General features: G+C 40.5%; 2 protein-coding genes across 9 annotated transcripts in view; one reads left to right on the forward strand and one right to left on the reverse strand.

Moving 5' to 3' along the window:
• Positions 1–6951, forward strand: part of baiap2a (BAR/IMD domain containing adaptor protein 2a) — a 104616-nt gene extending 97665 nt beyond the window's left edge. For 2 of the 5 annotated variants that reach the window (XM_084117474.1, XM_084117470.1), the window contains one exon: positions 5623–6951. In XM_084117474.1, the coding sequence (XP_083973600.1) occupies positions 5623–5625 (3 nt within the window). In that variant the 3' untranslated portion in view covers positions 5626–6951. Of the gene's footprint in view, positions 1–2529; positions 2691–2734; positions 2923–5047; positions 5092–5622 lie in introns of those variants that run through there. The other 3 variants (XM_084117473.1, XM_084117471.1, XM_084117472.1) reach the window with 3 other exon arrangements.
• Positions 6952–7241: 290 nt separating this feature from the next.
• Positions 7242–24347, reverse strand: part of aatka (apoptosis-associated tyrosine kinase a) — a 54282-nt gene continuing 37176 nt past the window's right edge. For 3 of the 4 annotated variants that reach the window (XM_084117122.1, XM_084117124.1, XM_084117123.1), the window contains exons 4-14: positions 19082–19161; positions 18718–18836; positions 18395–18482; positions 17093–17226; positions 16679–16763; positions 16449–16570; positions 14860–15009; positions 10793–14090; positions 10511–10655; positions 10213–10413; positions 7242–10064 (exon numbers count right to left, since the gene is read on the reverse strand). In XM_084117122.1, coding sequence (XP_083973248.1) covers positions 10036–10064; positions 10213–10413; positions 10511–10655; positions 10793–14090; positions 14860–15009; positions 16449–16570; positions 16679–16763; positions 17093–17226; positions 18395–18482; positions 18718–18836; positions 19082–19161 — 4451 coding nt within the window. In that variant the 3' untranslated portion in view covers positions 7242–10035. Of the gene's footprint in view, positions 10065–10212; positions 10414–10510; positions 10656–10792; positions 14091–14859; positions 15010–16448; positions 16571–16678; positions 16764–17092; positions 17227–18394; positions 18483–18717; positions 18837–19081; positions 19162–19398; positions 19636–24347 lie in introns of those variants that run through there. The other variant, XM_084117125.1, reaches the window with a different exon arrangement.

The raw sequence follows: 24347 nt of genomic DNA on the forward strand, positions 1-24347 counted from the left end.
CCTTTCTTAGCTCTTGCTTGCTTATGCTAAATGTGCAATGTAGTGCTGATATTTGTTGGGAGACCAACCCTGTATTATCTGAGAATTGTAAATGGTTTGACAAGAGAAGGTTGTGTGTCTGTTTTCGTGAGTGGAGTGAACGAGCTGTTGGATTGTGAAATGCATCGTTGTTGACCTCATTGTAAACTCACTGTGTGTGTGATCCATTAAGGTCAGGATCAGAGCTGCTCACAGTATGTGTGCCCTGAAGTCATGGTTTCTAGGAGCCTCTAGTTGAGTTGACAATTAAAAACAGACTTCTATTGACTCTATTGACTGCAGATAATAGTTACATATCATACCGCAGTTTATAAAAGCAAACCAAAACTGTACAATAATGCACTTACAATTAAAACAAGTTCATTCAGAAGGGTTTAAAAGTAGAAATGTGAAGCTTGTATTCACGTCAAGTAGAGTTGTCAAAAGTACAGAATTCGATACCAAGTCGGTACTGAAATTGGTAACACTTTATTTTGATGGTCCCTTTTGAACATTCTGTTGACTATAAGTAGCTTTGCAACTACATGTCAACTAACTTTCATTAGAGTATTAGTAGAGTGTCTGCTTAATATCTACTAACTCTTTATTGTGATGCTCCTCCAACAGACATTCTGCTGACTATAAGTAACTTTGCAACTACATGTCAACTTATTCTAACCCTACCAGTCTACTAATACCCTACTAACACTCTAATGAGAGTTAGCAGACATGTTGGTGTGACGCTACTTATAGTCAACAGAATGTGTTAAAGGGACCATCAAAATAAAGTGAAACCCTGAAATTTAAAAATGTGACGATACCAGCACTTCCCTCTAGCATTTTGAGCGCTGTTGAACGGATTCTTAAACACCTCTGATTGGCCATTGTGTTGACGCGCTCAACATGTCTCTGATTGTCTACAGTGATCAACACTTCAAAAACATGTTGTCTTTGACATTCTTGGGTTGATTTGTAAAAAAGGACTACATGCCTGCGCACATGTATATTAAAACACGCATACCCTCTGGACTGAACATGTGATGCGCATGTGCGCGACGACGGTGTTTGCGCAGAGGTTGCGTAGGATTGCGCAGAGATAACTGATAATCGTTTGCACCTTGGAACCTATTTCCGGGAGTGCGTTCTCGAGCCACCAGACACTGTTTTGTGCGGATTGGCGGCCGGAGCGCGTTGGGGGTTTTCTGTTAGAACGGTGTCGTGTTAGTGGCCCCTACGTTAATAACTAATGATCTTCGCAACGGAAGTGAATTAATCAATCAAAACTAACTTTAGCTGGACAATAACATTATCCTAGAGCTGCTGTAAAGCCAAAACAATCTCTGTTACTGTAATTTCCTATTATTACTGTAAAGCTGCTTTAAACCAATTCATATTGTTAAAAGCGCTATATAAATGAAGGTGACTTGACTCTTCATCGAGTGCTCACACAGATACACACAGTAGCGTTTGAAAGCGGCGTCTATCAGTGGATGCTCTATTAGGGATATTAGACGCCTGCTTTCAAACGCTTCCGTGTGTATCTATGAAAGTGCTTGTGAAGAGCGTCAAATATGTCATTGTTGTTCATTGTAGCCAATCACAGACATACATGTTGAGCGCGTCAACACAATGGCCAATCAGAGGTGTTTAAGAATCCGTTCAACAGCGCTCAAAATGCTAGAGGGAAATGCTGGTATCGTCACTTTTTTTTAATTTCAGTACGAACTTGGTACTGAAGTTGGTACTTTTTGACAACTAGTTTCAAGTGGATAAGCTTCTGGCTATACATTATCAATATTACTCCTGTTGGCATAGTCGTCTATATAACAGCCCTTTCAGGTAGCAGAAGTTACTAGGTTTACTAGTTTTTTTGTTTCTGTTGTTGTAACATGTAAGATGGGGCCTGGTCATTAAAAAACAAACAACACTATCTTAAACTGGATCCTAAAATAAACAGCGAGCCAATAATGAGAGACTAGGATTGGTGTACTATAGTCATATTTGTTTGCCCGAGGTCAACAGTCCTTACAGCAGCATTCTGGACCATCTGAAGTCGAGAAGTGAAGACTGAGGAAGATCAAAATAAAGGGAGTTACAATAGCCTAATATAAGAGTGAATAACTAGCCTTCCTTTGAAAAGGTTTTCTAGCGCAATGCCCTGCCTCATAGATGTAACATGTAAGTGCATTACTGTAAACACGATTTGACTACCAAGTCAAAAGATTGTTGTTGTAAATTGTATTTAAGCCGAATAATTTTTTTTGGCAACAGAAAGATTTCTTTGAGATGAATCTTGACCTGACCTTTTACCAATTTAATCTCTTTGTCAAATGTCCCATGGCACATTTCATAACTGAAGTTGGCTGTATAGTTTGATGTTAGACATGTTAAGGTTGAGGAATAAGCCCCCTACAGCCTTCACTCCCACCCATTTGTGGCTGTCTTGTCTTTTCTTCATTTCTCTCTGAATGTGTCCGACCTGGCAAGCTTCCTTCTCTCTTTGTTCCACAGTTCCGATGGCAAATTGATTTCGACAGTGTGAACACAGACAGACTATCAGACACAGATCCGGATAGCACAGGGGCCACGCCCCTACTTCCCTTAGCCCCTCCCCCTCTTAAGCTCTGCCTCCACACACTCCTCCTCCAATGGAAGGGGCCAGTCTCATCCCTCCTTTCTGTCCTCTCTTCCTCCCTGCGTCTTGCCGGGGCGATAGTGGTGGTCGCGTGTGGTGGGTCGGGGGGGAACTCTGAGAAGAACGACCGGAACGCAGTCCAACTGCTCGTCTCGCTGCTTTAAGGACTCTGATTCGCCTGTAGTGACGCCGCTATGACATCGCTGTGGACTCCAAAGAGACTGCTTACCACTTCCCGTCTTTCATGCATGTGCACAAGTTTTGCTATGTGGTTGTTTTCTAAAATGACATCCTCATGTAAAAAGTGCCAAAAGCCAATTTAGTCTTTTGGAGCAGCTCTCCTCATTGCGAAGCTCTTGCTGAGTGTTTTTTCTAAGCAGATGTGATGGGAGCCTCATGCATAATGAGGAATGTTTTTGTTTTTTTTCTTCTTCTTCTTTGTGGTTTAGTTGTGCAGAGTGTACTCTCTCTGTGTGTGTTTTTGAAGAGCATTTGCGTTTTGTGAATCCCTCATGTATTACCTGGTGCTCCTCTGGTCCAGAGACTGTGTCGCTTTGTGCCGCAACAAACAGCAGCTTAGATTTTCCTCCGATTTACTGACGAAATTGGAATGATTGGAAGGAAAATCGAAATTTTCCCTCATTAAACAAGTGCCAAATGAGAGTGGACCTACGAAACTAGAGTGAAGGTCGCATGAGCTTCAAAATACTCGGGTGGGACTGTGCCGATCGCCCGGGGCCGGCACGCGTCCGCTCACCCTACATGCATGAAAGAAAAGTGCTCTGAGCAGAAACCTTTACCCCAAAAAAATACCCCATTATCCTGCCTCAGACACCTTAAAGTATGGGATCAGAATAGTAGTATAATGAATATTTTGACAGTATGATTCACAAATGTGTGACCCAATTCACAAAATACAATTCTTAAATATTCATGCGTTCACCAATTAGATGCTTACGAATTGATGGATTGTAGGGATGTTTTTCAGACTTGTTTTGAAAGGTTTGCCAAAATTACCAAAATTAATAATCGCAATGGTTTATTTCTAATTGTTTCTTTTTTTTACATTCGCTTCAGCCAATCAAACGAGAGTTAGATTTCAGTACATTGGACAATGCTGATGAATGGGCCTTTGTGAACTTTTATTTTATGAATATCAATTGGGTTACGCATTTATGCATCACATTTTGATGAATATATATTAATTTTAGCCTATTCTGAGCCCATATTGAAGTGCCAACAGCCCATGTCTTTAAAACATTCCCGTTGTAGTATGTTTCCGTGCAGTTTTAGGATGCTGACTGACAGATCCTCTGGAGCTGTGGTGTAGTCCTCGCTGTGTTGATGTTCTTTTGTTTCTTTTCTTTCTTTCTTTTTTTCTTGGAAAATATACAAACTAGGAAAAATGCACAAGAAATCAGTGTAACAATCACAATATGCATGCTGAGGAGGAAAATAGTGAACATTGACCTTGAATGTATGGTGACTTTTTACGAAAAGAATAAATAAATATCTATATATTAATAAAACATTTGTTCGAATGAGCTTTTGATGATTTTTAATTTGTCATCCTGAATTTTACAATTTTCTGCATTGAACAAAAAAGCAGAAAAGACCATTATTGTGATATTTATTTATATTTTTATGGTGTTATTTATTCATATATTATTTGAAAAAAAAATACATAAATCTATGGCATGAACAATTTCAAACCATTAATGGCTAATCTTGCACCCTGAATTTAGTATTCAATTTCTTGGCTTTGCACCCACATTCCGACAAGACAAGGTCGTCCACAAATTAAATCCAGATGAGGTTATGTTGCCGTCCTTTGAAACTGGGATCCAACATTTCACGAACCTGAAGAGCACACAGTTCTAATCTAGCGTAATGTTTGTGTGTTTGTGCATCATGATGTTGTGTCCGTATGAATATGTGACCTGTCCGTGTATTTCTGTGGCTGTGCTTGCCTGCTCGCCTTTTTTTCTTCTACCTTATCTTCTAAAATCTGATCTATATGAGATGTATGTGTCAGTTTTCTAAGCATGCCTTTTAGTTTCAAGAACCGAAGGGATTTGATATTTAAATGTGCTCTTCAAGAGTTCTTTGTTTTTTCCATACACATCTCTTTACTAATCGGACCTCCTATGCAAACTGCTTTCATTTTGCACTATATTTTGAACCCATGTCATTTCTAGAGGTGCGTTATGCACTCATCTTCGAACATAAGATTGTGACGTCATCCATGACCAGTCTAAACGCTCAGTAACCTACAGTACGGCCATCGTACGCAACACTAACAGTCATGTGAATGCGGTGGAAATGTAGCCATGCATAGCCTCGGTCTGAGCTGAGATCTCAGGTACAAACCCCTGGACTCTCTTTACCTTCCAGTTTTGGTCCTGAATTGTCCCGGTTCTGAGTGTTGCAGGACCTCCGTAAGTCACCTGCCTCCATCGCTGCTAAGCCAAACCAATCATGCCCTTTCTTTTTATCCTTTTGTTTTTTGGTTTGTTTTTCGACTCCCATTCGCTGTTCGGCTTAAACAGGCAGTAGGGCTTCACAACTGTTTCGTCTCATGCCGCCACCTGCCTCTCTGGTTGGTCCTTGGCTTTTTTTTTGTGTGTGTGAGAGCTGTAGTTCGCACCAGCCAGAGAGGTCATAGGTTGCCAGGAAATGGTGTTGGCGCTGGAGGTAACCCTGAATCTAACTCTTGCATGCCTCTATCAGAAGTAACTGTGTCTTGTTCCATTTGCATGCCTGCTCCAAACACCCTTCAGATGCCTGTTCATAAGTATATGTCAAATTAATCACCGTATGCCTTTCAGCAGTCCTTTTTCTTCTGTTTCCCAAATCAAAGTGCTGTAGACTTTAAGATGTTTTGGTGTCGTAGAGTTCAGTGGGTCACTAGCACGGGCCGTGTTGCGGGCGTACTGACCGTGTTTGTTCTCCACCCCCTCTCTATCTAGTGACCGTTCCCTGGAGCTCTACTTCAGGCCAAGCATCATGGACGACCGATCCGCTCCTCTCTACTACTAGAGGGGCCGCGCAGTGGCCTGTGCGCTATACCGCCCTCTTCTGTTCTGTCTGTGTCATTGCAACAGCATGTGGAGGCAGAGCTCATGCATTTACCCACAGGGCATGGAGGGAGGAGAGAGAGCTTGTTGCGTCCTGAAAGGATTAGAGTAATGATCTTAACTCTGTAGCTGCAGTACATAATTATCGGTATTTGTAACCACCAATTCACGTATTTCAAAAGCTTTTCTAAAGGGTTCTCTTCATGTTAACAAACTGAATGTGCTTCTTTTTTTTTATGCCTGACTGTTTAAATATGAGATCTTTTACTTGAATGAATGTGAAAATGTAAGAAAAAAAAAAGTGAGCAATTGGTAGATATTATTTCTGTAAATGCAGTTCTTTAGGGAAGCCTTTCTTTTTCTGTCAGTTCTAAACGTTTTTGTGGCACATGCCTCTAACACTCATTTCAGAAAGCTGTTGAAGCCTCTTCTTGATATTAATATTAAACAGACCACCATGCTTTGCTAATGTTTTAGTGATGCCTCTGTGAATTCTCTGTCTACGCAGAGATCTGTACAGTGTATTAGATGCAATATATAGTGCAATTTCTCAACGCAAGCAGCACCGACACAGGAACTGTGCCTTTTCCTGCTTGTTTGTGCTTAATGCGGTTCTGAATATCTGTAACTCCACTGGTGTAAGTAAAAGGGATTTGCTTTTATGTGATATTTTGTTGTTCCATTTGATTTTTGTACTATTATTTGCTTTTTCTGTTTTTGTTTCTTAGAAATTTCAATGACTGTTATAGATTTAAGGGGGTTCATTTGTGTTCACCTGTTGCTTTTGCTTTTTCACATTCTGAGCAATACTGCTTATTAAATATCAAAAAATAGACTTGCTGCATAATAGTGAAAATATTAAATTGCAGGTTCTGTAAATATATCTTTTGGTTCGTTTCTGATGAGGGACTAAAAAGAACTAGACCGGTCACAAAAGCCATTGTGTATATACAACATTTGATTTGTTACAGGAAAAATATTACATATATACTGATATGAATTGCATGTTTTATAATAGGGCGTCTACTCTGGATTGTTTGAGGAAGGTGGGAACGTTGTGCGATTCTTCGATGGAGAGATTTTGTCTGATCAGCTTTAAAAACCCATTTTATAATGTTTTGTTTTTGTTTTGGCTTTTCTGTTTATTCCTATTTATGGAGAACTGCTAATGTATGTGCACATTCTTGTCTTTTCTGAAATAAAAAAGCAAATGTAAACTGATCTCTACCACACTTTCAGATTATAATGACGGAGATCTATAATTTCTTTTCTTTGACCGAAGCTCAAGCTGCTCTTTGGATCATCTCAAATCATGCTGGAAAACATGACCATCACTTGTGGAGTTCAAGCGATGCTGTCGATAAAGAGGGATACACCAAAAAATTATTTTCATTTTACATGAACAATTTATATATTCAATTAAAGTGGTCTCAGACCTTTTGAGCCCACTGTATTTGAATCGAGCTCATGCATATGTATGAAGAATCTTTAATAACTCACAGGCACAAGGAGAAACTATAGTTTGGTTTATTTTAGAATAGTACAGTAGGCATGAGTCGTGAGGACATACGGTTTGACAGCTATGAGGCAGTAACAACAGACTTCTCCCCTCAACGCTACATTCAACACTCAGTTCACTTTCATTTAACCTCTCTTTGGCAACCATAAACACTCAAATGAAGCACTGATGCTCTGGATGAGAAAAAGTACCTACTGCCGCAAGGTTCAGCACAGTATAAAACTCTTAAAAGGCAAACAGCGAGAAAGCGAGGGTACATTGCAGTGATTGTGACTTACAGCATTGGCACAAATGTGTATGGGCTCCAGTGAATCAAGGCAGAGCATGACAGGTACAGCTGTACGTTACATTTAAACAGATATCATAACTTTTCTCGGTGTAACACCTCAGATCATATAGGGACAATTATATTTAGAGAACTTGTAGAAACACATGAGGTCCACATGCCGTCTGGACCGTCTGAATTGTTTTGTAGTATATTTTTGAACATCTATCTGTTATTGGATTTAACAAAAATAACACTTCTGAGATGAGGCTTCATCACAGACGTGGATCAGATCTGCAGGAGCTGCCATTATTGTTTGTAACAGATTTTGTTCACAGACGAGATGGTCACTCTTCCTTTGACTTGGTTAAGTGTTCAACTGTGACTTCGATAACCCACTGGTTTTTCGCTCAATCCTGAAATCAGTTCCTGTAGCTCTTGAATTCGAAGCAAATGTTATTCATGCCCAAGACTGATTGCTGTGACCAGACTTCCTAAAGTTCTCATCCTGACAAGCACCAATAAACGAATCGTCATCAGGGTCATTCCTCTTATGCCGTGCATTTTCATTCTTGCCATACTGGATGAAAGATTAAACTCAAAACTAGTTGAACGGTTAGTTAAACTCATGTCGTTCCCAACCCGTAAGACACTATCAGAGAATGACACAGAAGAGAAGAAATTGTTTAATGAAGTCGTTATTTTTGTTTTTATAGATAACAAAAAGTACTCTTGCCGCTTCATAACATTAAGGTTGAACCACTGTAGTCACATGGACTATTTTAACAATGTCTTTACTACCTTTCTGGGCCTTGAAAGTGGCAGTTACGCTGCAGTCTATGGAGGGACAGAAAGCTCTTGGATTTCATCAAAAATATCTTCATCTGTGTTCTGATGATGAACGAAGGTCTTACGGGTTTGGAACGATATGAGGGTGAGTAATTAATGACAGAATTTTTTTTTTGTGTCGTTTTTGGGCGAACTAACCCTTTAAAATTGAAAACGAAAAAAAAAAAAATTGTCATTCACTCATTACATTTTTTATTTTCATTTTTCTCACAATTGAATGTCTGAGCTACAGCTTAAAAAATGGTACGAGCCCCATAAATGTAGCCTATTTAATTCCTCGGAAGTCATACAATAGTTTTATGTGAAGAACAGACTGAAATTTACATCGTCTGATAATTATTACCATAACTGTGAAATCTTGCACTCATTTAAGCTTTCAAAAATTGCAGTCATGAGGCATTATGAAAAGTTTGATGCAAATGATGGGTCTTGTGATCGACTGTGATATGCCAAAGATTTCAACGGATCTTTTTGAAAGATTTAAATCAGACTGAACTCAGAATGTAGCACATGAGATTTGTTTTAAAGGGTTTAAGTGCCTGATATTTCTGAAAGTCTGAAGACCCATTATAGAAGCAAACATATTTTTAAAATAGTTTTCAAATGGCTGGATAACAGGAATGACCCATATGCAAGCTGTCCTATATGCAAGCTACCTCTAGTTGAAGAAAATCGCTGCTTTATCACCTGCTCACCAGCAATACTGTCATTTTTAGAGCAAACAAGTACTGTAATGTATTACTGTAGTCTGTAAAATATTTTGGATATTGAAGTCTAGGGAACTAAAGATCTAACCAGAGAAGAACTAGCCTTTTAATAATTGAACTGCACTTTAATAAGACATAAATAAGATCTTGATTTAGATGTACTTGATTATAAGGAAAGAGATGTATAAAAGATGTCTTGGTTCAAATAATTAAAGTGCAGGTAGTTTTTGTATGAAAGCTGCATTTAAAAAAAAAGCAAAACAGCAGACAGTATGAAAACTTTTAAGCATGATGGTTAATACAGTTAATACTTTTGTTCCTTGCCCTTAACACCCCTGAGCTAAAGTGGTCAAATATAAAACATCACTTTTGAGCAGCTTGTGGTAGGGGGCTCAGTTTATATCATTTTTCGGTGGTCTCATCCTGCACCCTATTTTAATGTGGCTCATTGGGTCAACCTGAAACATGTAAAGCACTATGACAGATATTTCATACTCTAAATCACTTATTGACAATATGGGGCATGACAAGCAAATGAGAGCAGCCTTGTATCTGTATTGTTTCCTACAAGTTATGTGTAAAAAAAAAAAAAGAAGTTATGCTTTCAGCATGATACTGATACTGAATTGTGCAAATAAGTTATAATCTTCATACATCATGTTTTAATACATAGATAATAAATATGTTCTGTTATACAGATCTCTTTTCCTGATCTTATAACTGTTATCCTCAACAGACTGTCACTCAACCATCGTCTGTCTAGGAACACTTGGAAGGGGCTGGCTAATCCACTACAATATGAGGCACTGTGTCCAAACAGCATATCAGGTTGACAGGACCCTTTCATCCAGCACGTTTAAAACAACAAAAAGAATAACGATACATGAGAACCCACAGTCTGATCAGACCAAATCAAACCATACAGGTTCTAAACACCTCTTCAATTAAGTGTGTCAATGACCCCTTTACTCCTGGGCTCCATTCTCACTGTTACCTGTGTGACGAAAGGAGAGAGCTAGTTAACTTCCAGTGTCAACCATGAATAAAGCAAAAATTCAAAACTCAAATGTATCTAGCACAGCCCTTAAATTCCTAAATGATTTCAAGAATGTGTTTGTGAAGAAGTGCAGAGCTAAACTGACCTCCCATGGAGTCCGTGTCAGAGTCAGACACGTGCGTAATGGAGAAACGAGAGACACTAAATCGGGAAAACGGTGGTACTGGTTTTTCATCTGGCGACTTGACGGGAGAGTTGGGTGGAGTAGTGATTTCTTCAGAGCCAGGTTCTGATGTTGAAGGGCTTGGCATCAATGGAAAATCATCTTGCCACTCACATTCACCACCTTTTTAGGGTGAGAAGCTTGTGAAATTTTACTGAATGAGAGGTAATACCAATGCAAAAATCTAATCAATGTAGAAGAATTGTTATTGAACACCCACTTTCTTCTGGGAAATTCCTTCCTAGTGAATCCTCGGCGGCAGTGACCCTATCATGGGGTTGTGGTTGCTCCACCTCTGAAGCTTGGCCATTAGGTTCTGCCTCCACAGGAAAACTGTAGTCTCCAAGCTCACCCGTGGGGCTCTCCTGCATCAATACACAGCAAGACACAAACTTTGAGTCAGATTAGCATTGCACAAATCAGTCTATTTTTCTGAACAGAAAAGAAAGTAACATGCTACTTAATGCTCTACCTCAAAACTACAAGAGATAATTCTACGAACCTGGTCAAACAGAAACACAGTGACATCATCAAAGAATGACACCGCTTTTTTCTTGCTCTCCAGTTCATCGCAGAAGGACTGTGTAAGTATGGAGGGCATTTTGAGGAGGCTGCGTAGATGCCGTGCACTGCTACGGTCGCTCACAATGACAGGCACCACGGGGAACTCCTCATCACTCTCATCACTCTGCTCCTGTATGTTGTAGCTACGAAGTTCTTCATCAGACTCATCACTATCCTCAGAATCCTCCTCATCTGCCTCCTCTCCATTTCCCAGTGGAGCTGAGACGTCAAGGTCTTCTGGCAAGGCTGGAAGAATGTTCTCCAAGGAATCATCACGCTTTGATCTTGAAAAAGCTTGACCTATGCCACCTTCTTCCACTGAATCCTCATCTTCCTTTTCCTCGTTGTGTCCTTCTCTTGGAAGTTCTGGATTGTCCACTTTGTTACAGTCCTCTTGGTCTTCTGCTTGGATGATCTCCCCACTCAAATCTACTATGATACAGTCTGCACCTAGTGACTCTGCTGAGGAAAAATCTCTGGTGTCTCCGTTAGACGGCTCCTCCACACCCGAGGCCTCCTGTGTCGAGGAGGAACCTTCCGAAACTGTGGAAGAATAGCATTCAGAGTTTGGTTCCTCTCCAGAATGATCAGATTCCAGCCCAATACCATCATCTGGAGTTGACTCCTTGGTCAAGCATCCCCCCATCTCTGGAGGAAAGGGAGAAAGCATGGAAATCATTGGAACCAGTGTAGGTGATGAACACAGATTTGGATTTGTCTTAAGACACAATTTTTTAGCATGAAGGGCTGAATTGTTGTTCTTTAGCAAAGAGATGTTATTTCCCCTCTCACTCTCCATGCAATGTCCTTCTTTCCCAACTGTCTTTTCTGCTTCGAGTCTAAAGACATCATCCTCATCTTGACGATTGAAAAAGTTGCTTCCCCCTACACTGGGGCTCTTGTCATTCTCCATGTCATAGTCAGAAAAATAAGCAGAGTCTCTGTACTGATTCCTCTCACCAAGGCTGATCAGTGGTAGATGACTGCTGGGTGGATGCAGGAGCATTACATCGACATCATCATCTAGGTCCATCTGGAGCACCATGTCACACTCATCTGATTCTACACTGGTGCTAAGCGCTGGATTCCCTTCAAGGTCTTTCAAGATAAACTCTGGGGATTCATTGTTCTCTGTGTCATAGCCACTGTCGAGGGATTTCGGCTGAATGGGTGTGTGATAACTATCAGGACTGAAGGCCTCACATGGACTGCTGCTAGAGGCAAGATTTAGCGTGTCCTCACAGTGTCTGGACCCAGTCTCCCTTTGTAACGGTCTATGAGTCAATTCAATATTGCCCACCTCTGCATAGTCCGAGGGATAATCTGTAAGAACTCCAGAAGGGATGTCAGTGCAGTCATAACTGCAGTCATTAATTTCCACCAGACTGATACTGGAGTTGTTGGGCACCATCCTGCTGTCTGTCAAAAGGTTACACTCTGAGACACCCTTAGACAGATCCTTGGGGCATGACACCATTTTTACACACACTCCAGCAGAACCATCTGTCCCAAGTTTAATTTTTTGTGCAGGGGATATCCTTGTCTCGAGTAATATGTTGTCTTTAGTCGCTACAATATCCGTTGGAAGAGTTGATGGATTCATTCTGCTGTAATCTCCTACAAGTAATTCTGATGTGTTGTTTTTAATATGTTTATGAGCAATGTTCTTCTGCCGTGTATGAATATGCTGACTTTCTGTGACAGAATGACATTTGGAAGATGATTCAACATCCTGAGTACCTTCAGGGCATACATGTAGGTACTCACCACCCTCTGAGTCAGTGTGAGGGTTGCTAGTGGTGGGTGTACTATCTGTGGCTTCCATATATGAGTGGACTTTGAGAGAATCGATGTAATTATATGTACAACTGTTACTTGTTTCCAATTCTCTTGATTTAAAATTCCCAACATGAGAAGAGGGTGTTGGATGACGTAAATCGAGATATGCATCTCGAAAGCCCACAGCTTGCGTACGATCGCTTAAACTGTTGTTGTTTGCTGAGTGGTTGGAGTTCCAGTTAGTCAACATGTTCTGAGAAAACAGATCATCATCATCGTCTTCTGGACTGGCACTGCCCACGCCCAAAAGAAGGCCATCACCGGCATCAATATCAATACTCATGTAGTGGGGTCTGGGAACATTCTTTTGAACGGGGCCCATCATGTCATAATAGGCCTCATTGGCCGTACTTCTTTCTGTGGTTCTCTGGTTAGATTCAAGGTATGGATCACAATATGCCAAGCTGGGACTACTAACAGAGACTGAAATGCCAAGTGGGCTTTCCTGTACTGCCTCAAGTCTATGGCAGAGACTTCCCGACCCTCTCTGCTGATTAGAGTCTGAACCATACTCTTTTATCAAATGAACATCTGGCCCTGCTTGAGGTGACTGTTCACACTGTAAATTGTGCCTGTCATTAGAAGAAAAATGGGTTTCTGACTGGTCAGTCTCTACCGAGTTTGGAACTCTTCTTTGGAGTGGCTCCATGTTTAGGCTACTATCTGAATCATAATCATTACTGATGGATTCTTTAGCTGCTGACCAGTAGGTGTTTGGTAGAGACCCAATGGGGCTCCTCCTGTCCGTTGAAGACAAGCTGCTGTTGCTGTCTTCAACTCTTGGGCTGTAATCAAGATTGGTGTCTTCTAAGTTGATGTTGCACTCAACTGGTTCCTCAATGCGGATGTAGTACTCACTACTTACTGAGGGGCTGTGTGCACTCAGCACTGGAACCACCCCTGGATGGTCTGACTCATAGTAGGATGGAGAGACCCCGAGAGGGAGGCTCTCGCCCTTACAGCTACCTGTGGAGTTGCTATGAGGGTAATAAACATCCTGGTAATGGGGATTATTCTTTCCCAATGGTCCACTAGCTGAAGAGGAGCAGTAGGGCTGCTCAGATTGTGCCTGCTCCCATTTATACTCAAAGTTGAGCCCATGGCTGGTCTCAGTTACTGTCAATATGTCGTCCCCATTCTCAGACTGGAAGCTGTCTGCCATAGAGAAGTGTTCAAGTAGAGGGAATGAAGAGGAAGTAGAAGAAGCTACTTCAGGTACAGGTGTCCTGTGAGAGCTGTTGGAGCCCAGACTTGGCCTGAGGGAGTTCCAGCGCTGCTCAAAGTCCTCCTCAGCCTCAGTGGCACCCTTAGCACACAGATAACTTAGCAGTAGATGGATTTCCTCCACGACAGGTCTCTGCTCAGGCTGCAGCCAACAGAACTGCATTACCTCATACCTGCTCACACACGTGACAGAAAAGCAAATATTTTAGACCCTGAACTAATATCTATCAGAAAAATAATTGATTGATTGTAAAGGATTAGAATAGATTGGTTAGACCAAATTGCCTGCAAAAACTATATTTAATTTTATATTTAAGTTCAAAAACCTTAAAAACACAGACATCAACATTTTGCTTCTTTTCTTGGCACCTAATGATTTATGAGTAACACAGTTTTGATTATCTATTATCTTATTGTTTTATGGATACTTAAAAATGGATGCTAGTACAGTATGGACAATAGCCAGAAAACCATTAAGTGATTATTTGAAATATGGACAGTTTAGCGTAATAGTAGCCTTACAGTCTTAAAGTATGGTCATTCATTGTTTAATATCCCATAGGGGATGGAGTGGTATAGTTGTATGCATGACTGCTATTGATTAAATGGACAATGATTGGAGTGTGTGAGGGTAAAATGAATGACTGTGTGCTTCCAGGACTGGATAAATGTATGATTGACCACAGTGGATTTGAGCAGTATTGATTTGTTGGTCTTGCCAGAGAAAATGGCAACGACTGGCAATCAAACAGCGCTTGTGGTTGGAAAATATTCATTGCTTTAGATGTATTTAAATTAAAAGAAAAGTGATTTTGTGGGTGTGTCTCTGGAGGGGAACACTGATTGGTTTGAATGCGGCGATGGGGGTCAGGGGAGTCATGGTTGGCAGACGCAAGGGGATGGGCGGTTCATAACAAGGACTTGTGACTTGAGACGACTCACCAGCGTTCACACAGAGGCACTTTCAGCAGGGGCTTTGGCAGTTTGAGCTGTTGTTCCTTTACAGCATATGTTAAAACCTGCCTATCAGAATAGTGCCTGTAAGGCTGGTTCCCCAGTTCAAACAACTCCCATATTGTCACACCTAGTGACCTGCAGGGTCAAAAAATAAACAGCTTTCTGTTAGTCAGAGTCTGTTAGACAGTAAGGAAATTAGTTTAAGGCGAGACACGGCAGGCAAAAACATTGTTTTTTTTTTACTGGTCAATTTTGAGATTTTTGGATATTTGTCTTCAATAACATGTCTTCTTTCAGACTGTGGTGAAAAAAAGTCCGAAATACACATTTAGGTCTTTATTTTACTACACTTTGTCTGTTTGCGTCTGTAGATTTCGCGTAAATTCAACAAAAGTTGTCGTTGTAAATCATCCCGCCGATCCGCGATCACTGTCTGCTCTCTGTCATCACAGGCACCGCTGGAAAGCTCTCTCTTCACTGTACAATGCTGTCGGATCCAAATATGGTTATTTCCTTTTTATCAGCAATCAATCGCGAAAGTAAAAGGGCTGAATGCGCAATCTCATTGGCTGATGATAAATCTTTAAAGCCCGTTTTCTCAAAATGACCTTTCTCTCATACTCCAAGTCCGAAATCTCCACTTCAGTAGCACCTATATACACCAAACTTTCCAGTCTTGTACCTAGTTATATTATGAAGACATTTACAGAGGGATTTGTAAATATATTATTCCTAGCCTGATTTATATAACATTTTATTCCAAAAAACATGGCGAAAATAATTTTTTTAAGGCTATTGACAGTATATTCTGATTTACAGGATAACAAAAGTAGATATCCATAAATCCCTCTGTAATTTTTTCCCCATCTAATATGTGAACACAATGAAAAAATAATTTTTAATCTGGCTTTACCCAATACTCAGATTTCGTTTTTTAAAATATATACAAATTAGCGCATATTTAATTAGATATTGCCTAATTTGCATATTTAAACATTAAATTACAGAAAACTTGTAATACATTTTTTTCTCATCTTAATGTAGGTAATCAACTGGGAAAGTTTCATGGTGATATCTGCTAGTTAAAATTTTTACCCTATTCACCTGTAGTGTCTCGCCTTAAAGTAAATAATATTTCTTAAATTCTGGATCTTAAATTTTACACACGTATGTCAGTATGTCACAAGGCAGAGGTTTTCTACCTTTATTGGTCAACTACACCTTTTTTTATTCCAAACTTCTAGAGAACCCGCACAGAATTAAGAAATGTACTTCAGGATATCACAGGCTGCAAATTATGTGAGGAATTCTACCTGTTTGAGAGGGGCTGAGCTTGTGTGTAATACAGTCCAGTATTATCATTAATGATGTCCAGCTTATGTAAGTGAAATATTACCACAAAATAAGTATCCAAATAAGAGCTAGTTCTGCATTCGCCATTTGCGGCATCCTGATTGTTATGCTGAGTTCACCTTTGCATCCAGGTTACATTTCAGTGAACATATCATGTAATCTCCTGTGACCTCAAGATTGAGAACCTCTGTCATAGTGTTCTTCTCTGAATAATTTCTCACCAGACATTGCTGTCCTTGGTTTGGTCCACGACTAAGAGATTGCCGTGGACTTCATCAATAAGTTCTGGGGCAATCCAGCGTAGAGGAACCCATATTTGATCTGCTGTTACATAATAGTCATCCTAACAGGGGGAAAGGATGCATTGATATTGAATATGAGGAAATGCTGAGACAATGTCAAAATAATAGGATCAGCATGACTGCAGTCCTTATAGCCTTCACAGACTCACCTTGTACTTACTGTGGCTGAGGCCATAGTCTCCAATTTTCACTGCCATCTCGGAGGTCAACAGGCAGTTTCTAAGGGCCAGGTCACTGCAAAAAGGACAGAGTGGAGCAATGTTTGCATCATTTATAGTTCTTGTCATTAGCAAACTTTCATGACAGAGTAACAAAGGAAGTCTGCAGTGTCATCTCACATTTTCTTCATGGGTAACTTACAAATAATTGATGGTGTTTGTTGAGTAAGGGGTTTTCCCCCAGCAACAAAATCACTGATGCTGGAGTCTGTGACATGTACTCAGGCAGCACCAGGATATTGTTGCCAGGAGACACCAGAGCTGGACGTCCAGTGAGCGGCGGGGTGAAAAATAACTAAAATATTTAATATGCGGGGAAAAGGCCAAAGGCTAGTGGATCCTGACCTGTGAATGTAATTGTGTTTGTGAAGGTACAGAAGACCAGAAGCAATCTCGCATGCCATCCGCTGAAGGATCAAAGGGTCAGGGGTCACTGAGTCTGTGGCCCGACAGCTTCGTAGGTATCCTTTAACATCACCCTGTATAAAGTAAACATCATTCGTATGAACAACACATGGATGCTAATGTGTGTTATCATACATATCATACAGCTACAGTGTGTTATCTTACTACCTTTAACTGTAATTCTGGTACCATTACTGTGTCGGTTTGTAACACTGCAAATGCACAATTTTTAATATGACCAGGAGAGGGAGCATTAAGCTGTTTAATAATCCCTATACTAAGCTCCGTCCCCCTTGGATGCTTAGACCAGCTTTACAGAAACATCACTGCATGTTTTTCAGTAAAATGCTCATTAAGTGGTAAAAACGGAAAGATTATACTTTTCTGTGTTGGAATGAAACAAAGCAATGCTGTTTTTTTTAAATTGTTGAATGATGCCGTAAAAATATTAAAACTGCTAAGACTGTGAAATTGGTAACAAGACAAACACCCAGCATAGCCAAGTAAAAAGAAAAAAGCCTCATTTTGATGGTGATCGGAACTGTTCCTAATGTTATGGTACAGTGAACTCTTTATTTACTATTACCTATAGTATAACTACATAGTATGGATCAATACATAAATTACATTTTAGGAAAGTTATAAAGATTACAGATGCAGCACGTTCATTTGGGAATGAGGGTTTAGTACACAGCATTAACTTTATCAAGATTTACATAAAGATTTGGTAAATGGTACATAAAATAATGCATGCATCCTCTCTACTCCCTGGGTTCCTTGTTTTACTATAATAAGTGACCAGACAGCAAAGTTTTACTTTATTTCTCTTGCATTATTACCGGTATGCATTTAAAAATTCAAAAATCCAAAATGTGAAATTTAAATCCAAACACACAGACTCTCCATAGACTTGTATGAGAAAAGAACAAAAGTCTGATTATATGGCAAGAGTTGCTAAGCTAAGATTGGTCTGTAACATTTTGAAGGTTTGGCTTACCAAAGGGTCAACTCACTCACACTCACAAAACCTGTGCAGTTGCTTTTTTGCAGTTTCTTGTTTTCAAAACAATACATAGTAAATAAAGGAGATGCTACTTTACTAAATCATATTATACTTGATATAATACGCCACATCATCTCACAAGGCTGCTGACCGCTGGTATAGACTCTGAAGGGTAGGCGGACCAACTCGGAGTGTGTTCTGAATACAGTGAGGGAAGTGCCTGGTATTCGGTGGCTTACCCGGGGACAGTGCTCCATAACCAGCAGGTAGGGTGTGACTTCTGAACACTGGGACAGACACTGCAGGAGGGCTGGATGCTGGAGCACCCTGTAAGAGCCACACATTCCAACATCAAAACACTGCTCACACAAGAAACTGTTTAGTTATTCATTTCAAATAAGAGCTATCCTTATTGTTGTATCATTTTGTGCCTCCAAGAGAGACGTAATGACAAAAATGGCACAGACATAGCATATATTTTAGCATATAGCATGCGATAACATAAGATGAGGGGGTAAGTAAAATAAGATGAGGTAAGACAGATGAGAGGAACGGTGAGTACCGGTAAGGTTGGACCTCTTCCAGGAACTGCATCTGCTCCTGTACACTGGCACTGGCCTTCAGCTCCTTAACCACCACCTGTGTGGTGCTGAGTCCAGCATTCACCTCCCCCAGCAAAACCTGAAAGCCAGCCCAAACCACACATTAACACTGAGGAAATGGCTCACACCTGCCACCTGTGAAACTGGCAGCACAGATTTACAAAGAGTCTACACTTGTGTGCTATTTATCTCAAACTGTTCGTTTAACGGTAGCTCATAATGAGATCACAACCACATTGCACTGTACTATGTTTAATATCAACTCCATGCTGCTGATTTCTAAAGGCCACCTGATGGTATGGCTTGGGTTATAAAAGGTCTTACCTTGCCAAACCAGCCATGTCCCATTTCTTTTATGTAGAGGAGGCTGTGGCGTCCGAGGTCTGTAGACTTCAGGAGCTGAACTGAGGGAAACGGAGAGAAAACATGCATTCAGAGATGGTAGAGACATAAAAAATAGACACAATGAGCGGTTTGAATGTTCCCAAACAATGGAACAGTGACCAATATCCAGGGAGGCACAACCACAAGAACCATGGTTATCTGCTTAAACTACCTCTTCTATTACCACATCTAGAAGCAAAATGGATCAAATTCTTTGAAAGTCGACGCAAAACTTCAGACACTCTGGTTCCAAATACCTTGAACCATGATAATTCGGCAGATTAGATACAGCGACGAAGAGCAGCTCTCTTTGTCTGGCAGGAAACCGTAGGATGAAGGTTTGACGATGCTGTGAAATGGAGTTGCCGTTCTTCTCTGGTTCTCCATGCCTCCGTCCAAGCTCCAGGGGTTTAACCCTCCGAGCCCTCGGACAGCTGAGAAAGCAGCGCTGTCTTTCTTCGTTCCCAGAGACAGAGCTCGTCTTCTCGCTCTGAGATATGGCGTTCCACATCATTCCCATAATGCACCCGGCTGGAACTCTCAGCTGGAGCCAACTCAACTTGAAGCTGTGGTAAAACTAGCGACTCTAGCTGAGATCAGTGTTTAAAGTGCCAAGTGTCCCTCAGCCCCACCAGGAGCTGGACGTATGTCTGCCGCGTAGCTCCGCACATGCTAAATGCATCTGCTCACGCAAGCAATGCCATGAGCACATAATGACCCTCGCTCCTCTGCCCTTCCCTTCCCTCCTTCCCTCTGTCTATCTCAGCAAGACTATAGGGGCAATTGTAAACAAATAAAGCACTGTGAGCAGCAGAAAGACCTCTGTCATTAACACGAGCCCCCCCACACACCTCCTCCTGCGCTACGAGCAGGTCTCACAGTGTGCGTCTCACAGACCCATCCCTGTATTAATGCACTAAACTGTTCTCCTCCTCTGCAGCGTTCCAGAAGCTTCTCATTCCAGCCCCTCACACTCCCCGCCACAGTTACATTGTGGCTTTTGTCCGCAGAGCAGCAGCGCCTGGTACCCCAGTACCAGTCCAGACACAAGGCCCATTCTCTGCTGCTCAGAGCCAGGATTGTCACAGAAATGACCCCCCTCCACCTCCCATTCCTGACACACAACTATCTCTCTTTTCTTCAGCAGACTTGAACTGGCCTTTTATATGATTTCTGTGGAATCTGTGAGTTGTGCATTCCCGTCCCACTCCTGGTATTCCCACAGCAGCCCTGGGCCATGTTAAAAATGCATTAAAACGCAGCACAATTGCACGAGAAGACCCAGGCTGGCCTATGATTAAACATGGGCTGGAAGAGAAATTCTACTTAATATGTCAACAAAAGATTTCAGAACGAGTAAAATTGCAAACTTAACTGAATGAGGGGATTTCAAAGGTGCTGAGATGATTTTTTTTTTTTTTGCGTGAACTTTCAATATGGAAGAGAAAATATTCCTACATCAAATTTGTCGATTTATTTATAACGGTGTTGATTCTGGTATAGAACCAGCATGGTAGATAAATAGAGCTGAATGACAGTATATACCATGCAAAGTTAGAAATGTGTCAGCCATTACAGATTTTACTACACCGTTTAGGATATGTATTGCAAAGGATGGCGTACATTATTTACATCTTTTGAAAGAGAGACAAAGAAATATGGAGTGATGTGAAAATACAGATAGGACATGTCTAATATGATGAGGATGAACTTATTAAGGAGTGTTGTTTGGCACAACGGTAAGCAGATTTTAGTTGTTCATGGGCATTGAGCAATGTCTTGACTTTCCGCATCAACATGGGTGGTCTATAAGCTATTTTAGCACCTTTGAATTTGTGTATGATATTAATTTTGCTGTTTAGTCTTTAAAGGTAGGGTACGCAATTTGGGAGAGGCTAGCAATAACAAGCTAGTTTTGAAAGCATGAGATCCCACCCACCCATAGTTTTTCCATTAAAACACAATTCCGAGGACGTGCTCCGACTAGAACGTTACGGGTTGCCATCTCTTAATTACGGTAATTACGGCATGGCGTGAACGCAGCATAATCTCGTTTTGGTTTGCGACGCTTGGTGACTGTCTGTGTTCAACTCTTCATAGCCTCATTTTTGCACTGATGGCGTAGGAGGTACGCAAATACATATGTAGACAGGCAGGTAGGACATCCTATCATTGCTTTCGGGCCGAATGCAATGATTGGACGAAAAAATGTTGGTCCTGAGACTTCCACAGAAGATATATGTACATGTTTTAATATTTAGACCACTTCTATTATTGATTTATATCGGGATGTGAAGAGTGTTTAAAACATGAAAAACATTGCCTATCCTACCTTTAACTAAAGTGATATTGTATATAAAGTCAAGCTGTCAGTAATTTCTTAATAAATATATTTTGTCTAAGTTCCAAATAAGAAGAGAACATGATCTAATCAAATAATGTAGCTTTAATAAACAGTTTGTTATTTACTAAATTCCCCCAAAATAGTTATTACCACTTGGTTATTAAATATATAAAACAATTTTGTTGAAATTCCAGAAAATTTAAAGTCGCAATGTAATTTAATTTGACGATACTTATATTTTTGTGGAATGTTTCAGTTCATTCTGAATGATTAACGTGAAAATTGCAACTATTAGCAACAACTAGTAACTATTAGTCTCACGTTTTAATGTTTGAGAAGCTGAACTTGTATGGGAAAGAAAAGTCAAAATTTCCATTTCATGCCGACTTTAACTATATTGTGACATATACAGTTACTATGTTTGTTCCATACTCGCTCAACAATTGATAGAGAATGTTGGGTTCAATTCCCAGGGGAAATAAGTGATAGAAATGTTTCCCTTATACCAGGGTTTCTCAACCGTCCCTCAAGGGTCCACTGTCCTGCAGAGTTTAGCTCCAACCCTAAACAACAGGGCCAGAGTTGAGAAACCCTGCCTTAAATGTTCTATATGCTACTTTGAATTAATTTGCTGTTTATGGACATAACCGTGAGACCCTTTTTCTCTGATTCTCCATGCTCAACCTCTTTCAGATTGAAGCTTATGTCACAGTCAGTGAAAACCTGGAAATATAGTTTAGGAGTGAAAAAACACCAGGGACATTCAATTGTGGGGGTTTTACTTCATTGCATTCAGTCAAGTGTTAATTTCCGGCTCTTTGCATTCATACAAAAATGATTGAGGATGAAGAGGAGGAAGAGGGGGAGGACGGAAAGGGAGCGGTCCAACCATGACCGAGCCCTTCTCAATATCACGAGGGACTCAGCGCTACCCTCTCGCTCTGCAACACCTGGACCAATCACATGGCCGTAACCACGGGCGACGAACAGTCCAGAGGCTATTGGCTGACTCCTAAAACTCTTTTGTCCAATCCCTGCTTTCATTCCAGCATCCCGCTGTCTCCCCCACCCTCCTCTGAAGCTCTACGCAGACAGTGTTTGAGTCATAGGGAGAAAACCTGACTCGCACGGATTCACCCACGACAGTCAGCCATTGAGCTATTGGGTTTGACTTGATGCAAAATTATATGTAATAAACTCAGTAGATTTGTATCATTCCTTAAGAAAATGTGATTGTTGTTTGCCTGTGCAAAACTCACTGCCATTATGCCAAGCCATTGTGAGCGGGGGCCAGGGTGTTACTATGCAATTGCTAAGGTTTTAGGTGACAATTCAGATGGTAAATATCCCACTAAGGCTTGTTTTTCAAATCTGATGTTTAGGATTGGCTGTTCAACCAATCAATCATCAATCAATGCTGTCATTTTGCAAGTAATTAAATCAGATCGGTTTGTTCAACAGTGTACATGTATCAGCGTCTGGTGTATCTACATCGGTAGCAGTGCATCACTGGTTTGGAAAGATAGGATGGACTTGTTGACTTATTCTCTACTTAGTAAATGTCACATGGCATATGACTATAGTGTTAGTAAAAATGACACAGATAATATTGGGCACTTTCAATTATTTTGCATAGACGTTATGTCCCAAATTATGAAAATCTACTCATCTACAGTAGGTGCTCAGATTGAGACTGCAAAAAATGAATGTGGTTTGAATCAGGTTTCCCAGACAGCAACATAGTGTCGGCCCAGATCCGGCCTGCATCTGGTACATGTGGATTCCACACGGCCCAGATGTGGGCCGGATCTGAGCCAACACTATGTTACTATCTGGGTTGTTTTTGAATCACGTTTTGTTTTTGATGTTAAGGCTACAAAAAAGACGAATATGACAAAAAAATTGTTGTTGAATGTCTCTCTTATGTTCACCAAGGCTGCATTTTTTTTAACCAAAAATTAACTGAAATATTGTGAAATAATATAATTGTTTTCTATTTGAATGTATTTTAAAATGTAATTTATTCCTGTGATCAAAGCTGAATGTTCAGCATCATTATTCCAGTCTTCAGTGTCACATGATCCTTCAGAAATCATTCTAATGTGATGATTTGATGCTCAAGAAACATTTCTGATTATTACAGTTGTGCTGCTTCATATTTATGAGTGATACTTTGTTTTATTCTTTGAAAGTTCAAAAGAAAATCTTGAAATCTTTCGTAACATTAATGTCTTTACTGTCACTTTATTAACTGAATGCGTCCTAGCTGAATAAAAGTATTAATTTCTTTTTAAAAAACCTTCAACCCCAAATGTGAATCAATTTATCTCTTCTAAAGAGAGGAAAAGGTTTTATTCAATCTGGGTTTAGGACACATCTGTTTCATATCTGTTGAAATATTGTTGGTAAAAACAGCTTCATTTCCATCTGTACTCTCTAGTGCTCCATGCATTAATAACTTCTTTTCCTTTCTGTAGTCCAGTTCACATGCATCCATCATGCCAGGAGTCCTCTGGGCCAATCTCACGGCGCATTATGCAACTGACAGATGTGTGTTGTGCTTCCAGAGACGGTTCGCTCTCCACCCCTCTCTGCACTGTGAGAACATAAACAAGGCCATTGCTCTTTTTCCGGAACCATCCGTTCACAATGGGCACAGAGAGAGGTCCTGTTCTTTACTCTTCCTGTCACAAGGACATTAGGAATGTGAGGGACAAATATCAGCGTAGTGTGGCACTTCACTTCCAGTAGTGTTTGTTAATGAGAAACGCAACCAAGCCTGCAATGTGTGAATGCACATTGTTGACAATGATGAGCTATAAACACTTCTGTTAACACACAGTGTCCATTAACGCCCTGATA

The sequence above is a fragment of the Abramis brama genome (genome assembly GCF_963993115.1).
Source record: "Abramis brama genome assembly, chromosome: 1".
Classification (NCBI taxonomy): Eukaryota; Metazoa; Chordata; class Actinopteri; order Cypriniformes; family Leuciscidae; genus Abramis; species Abramis brama.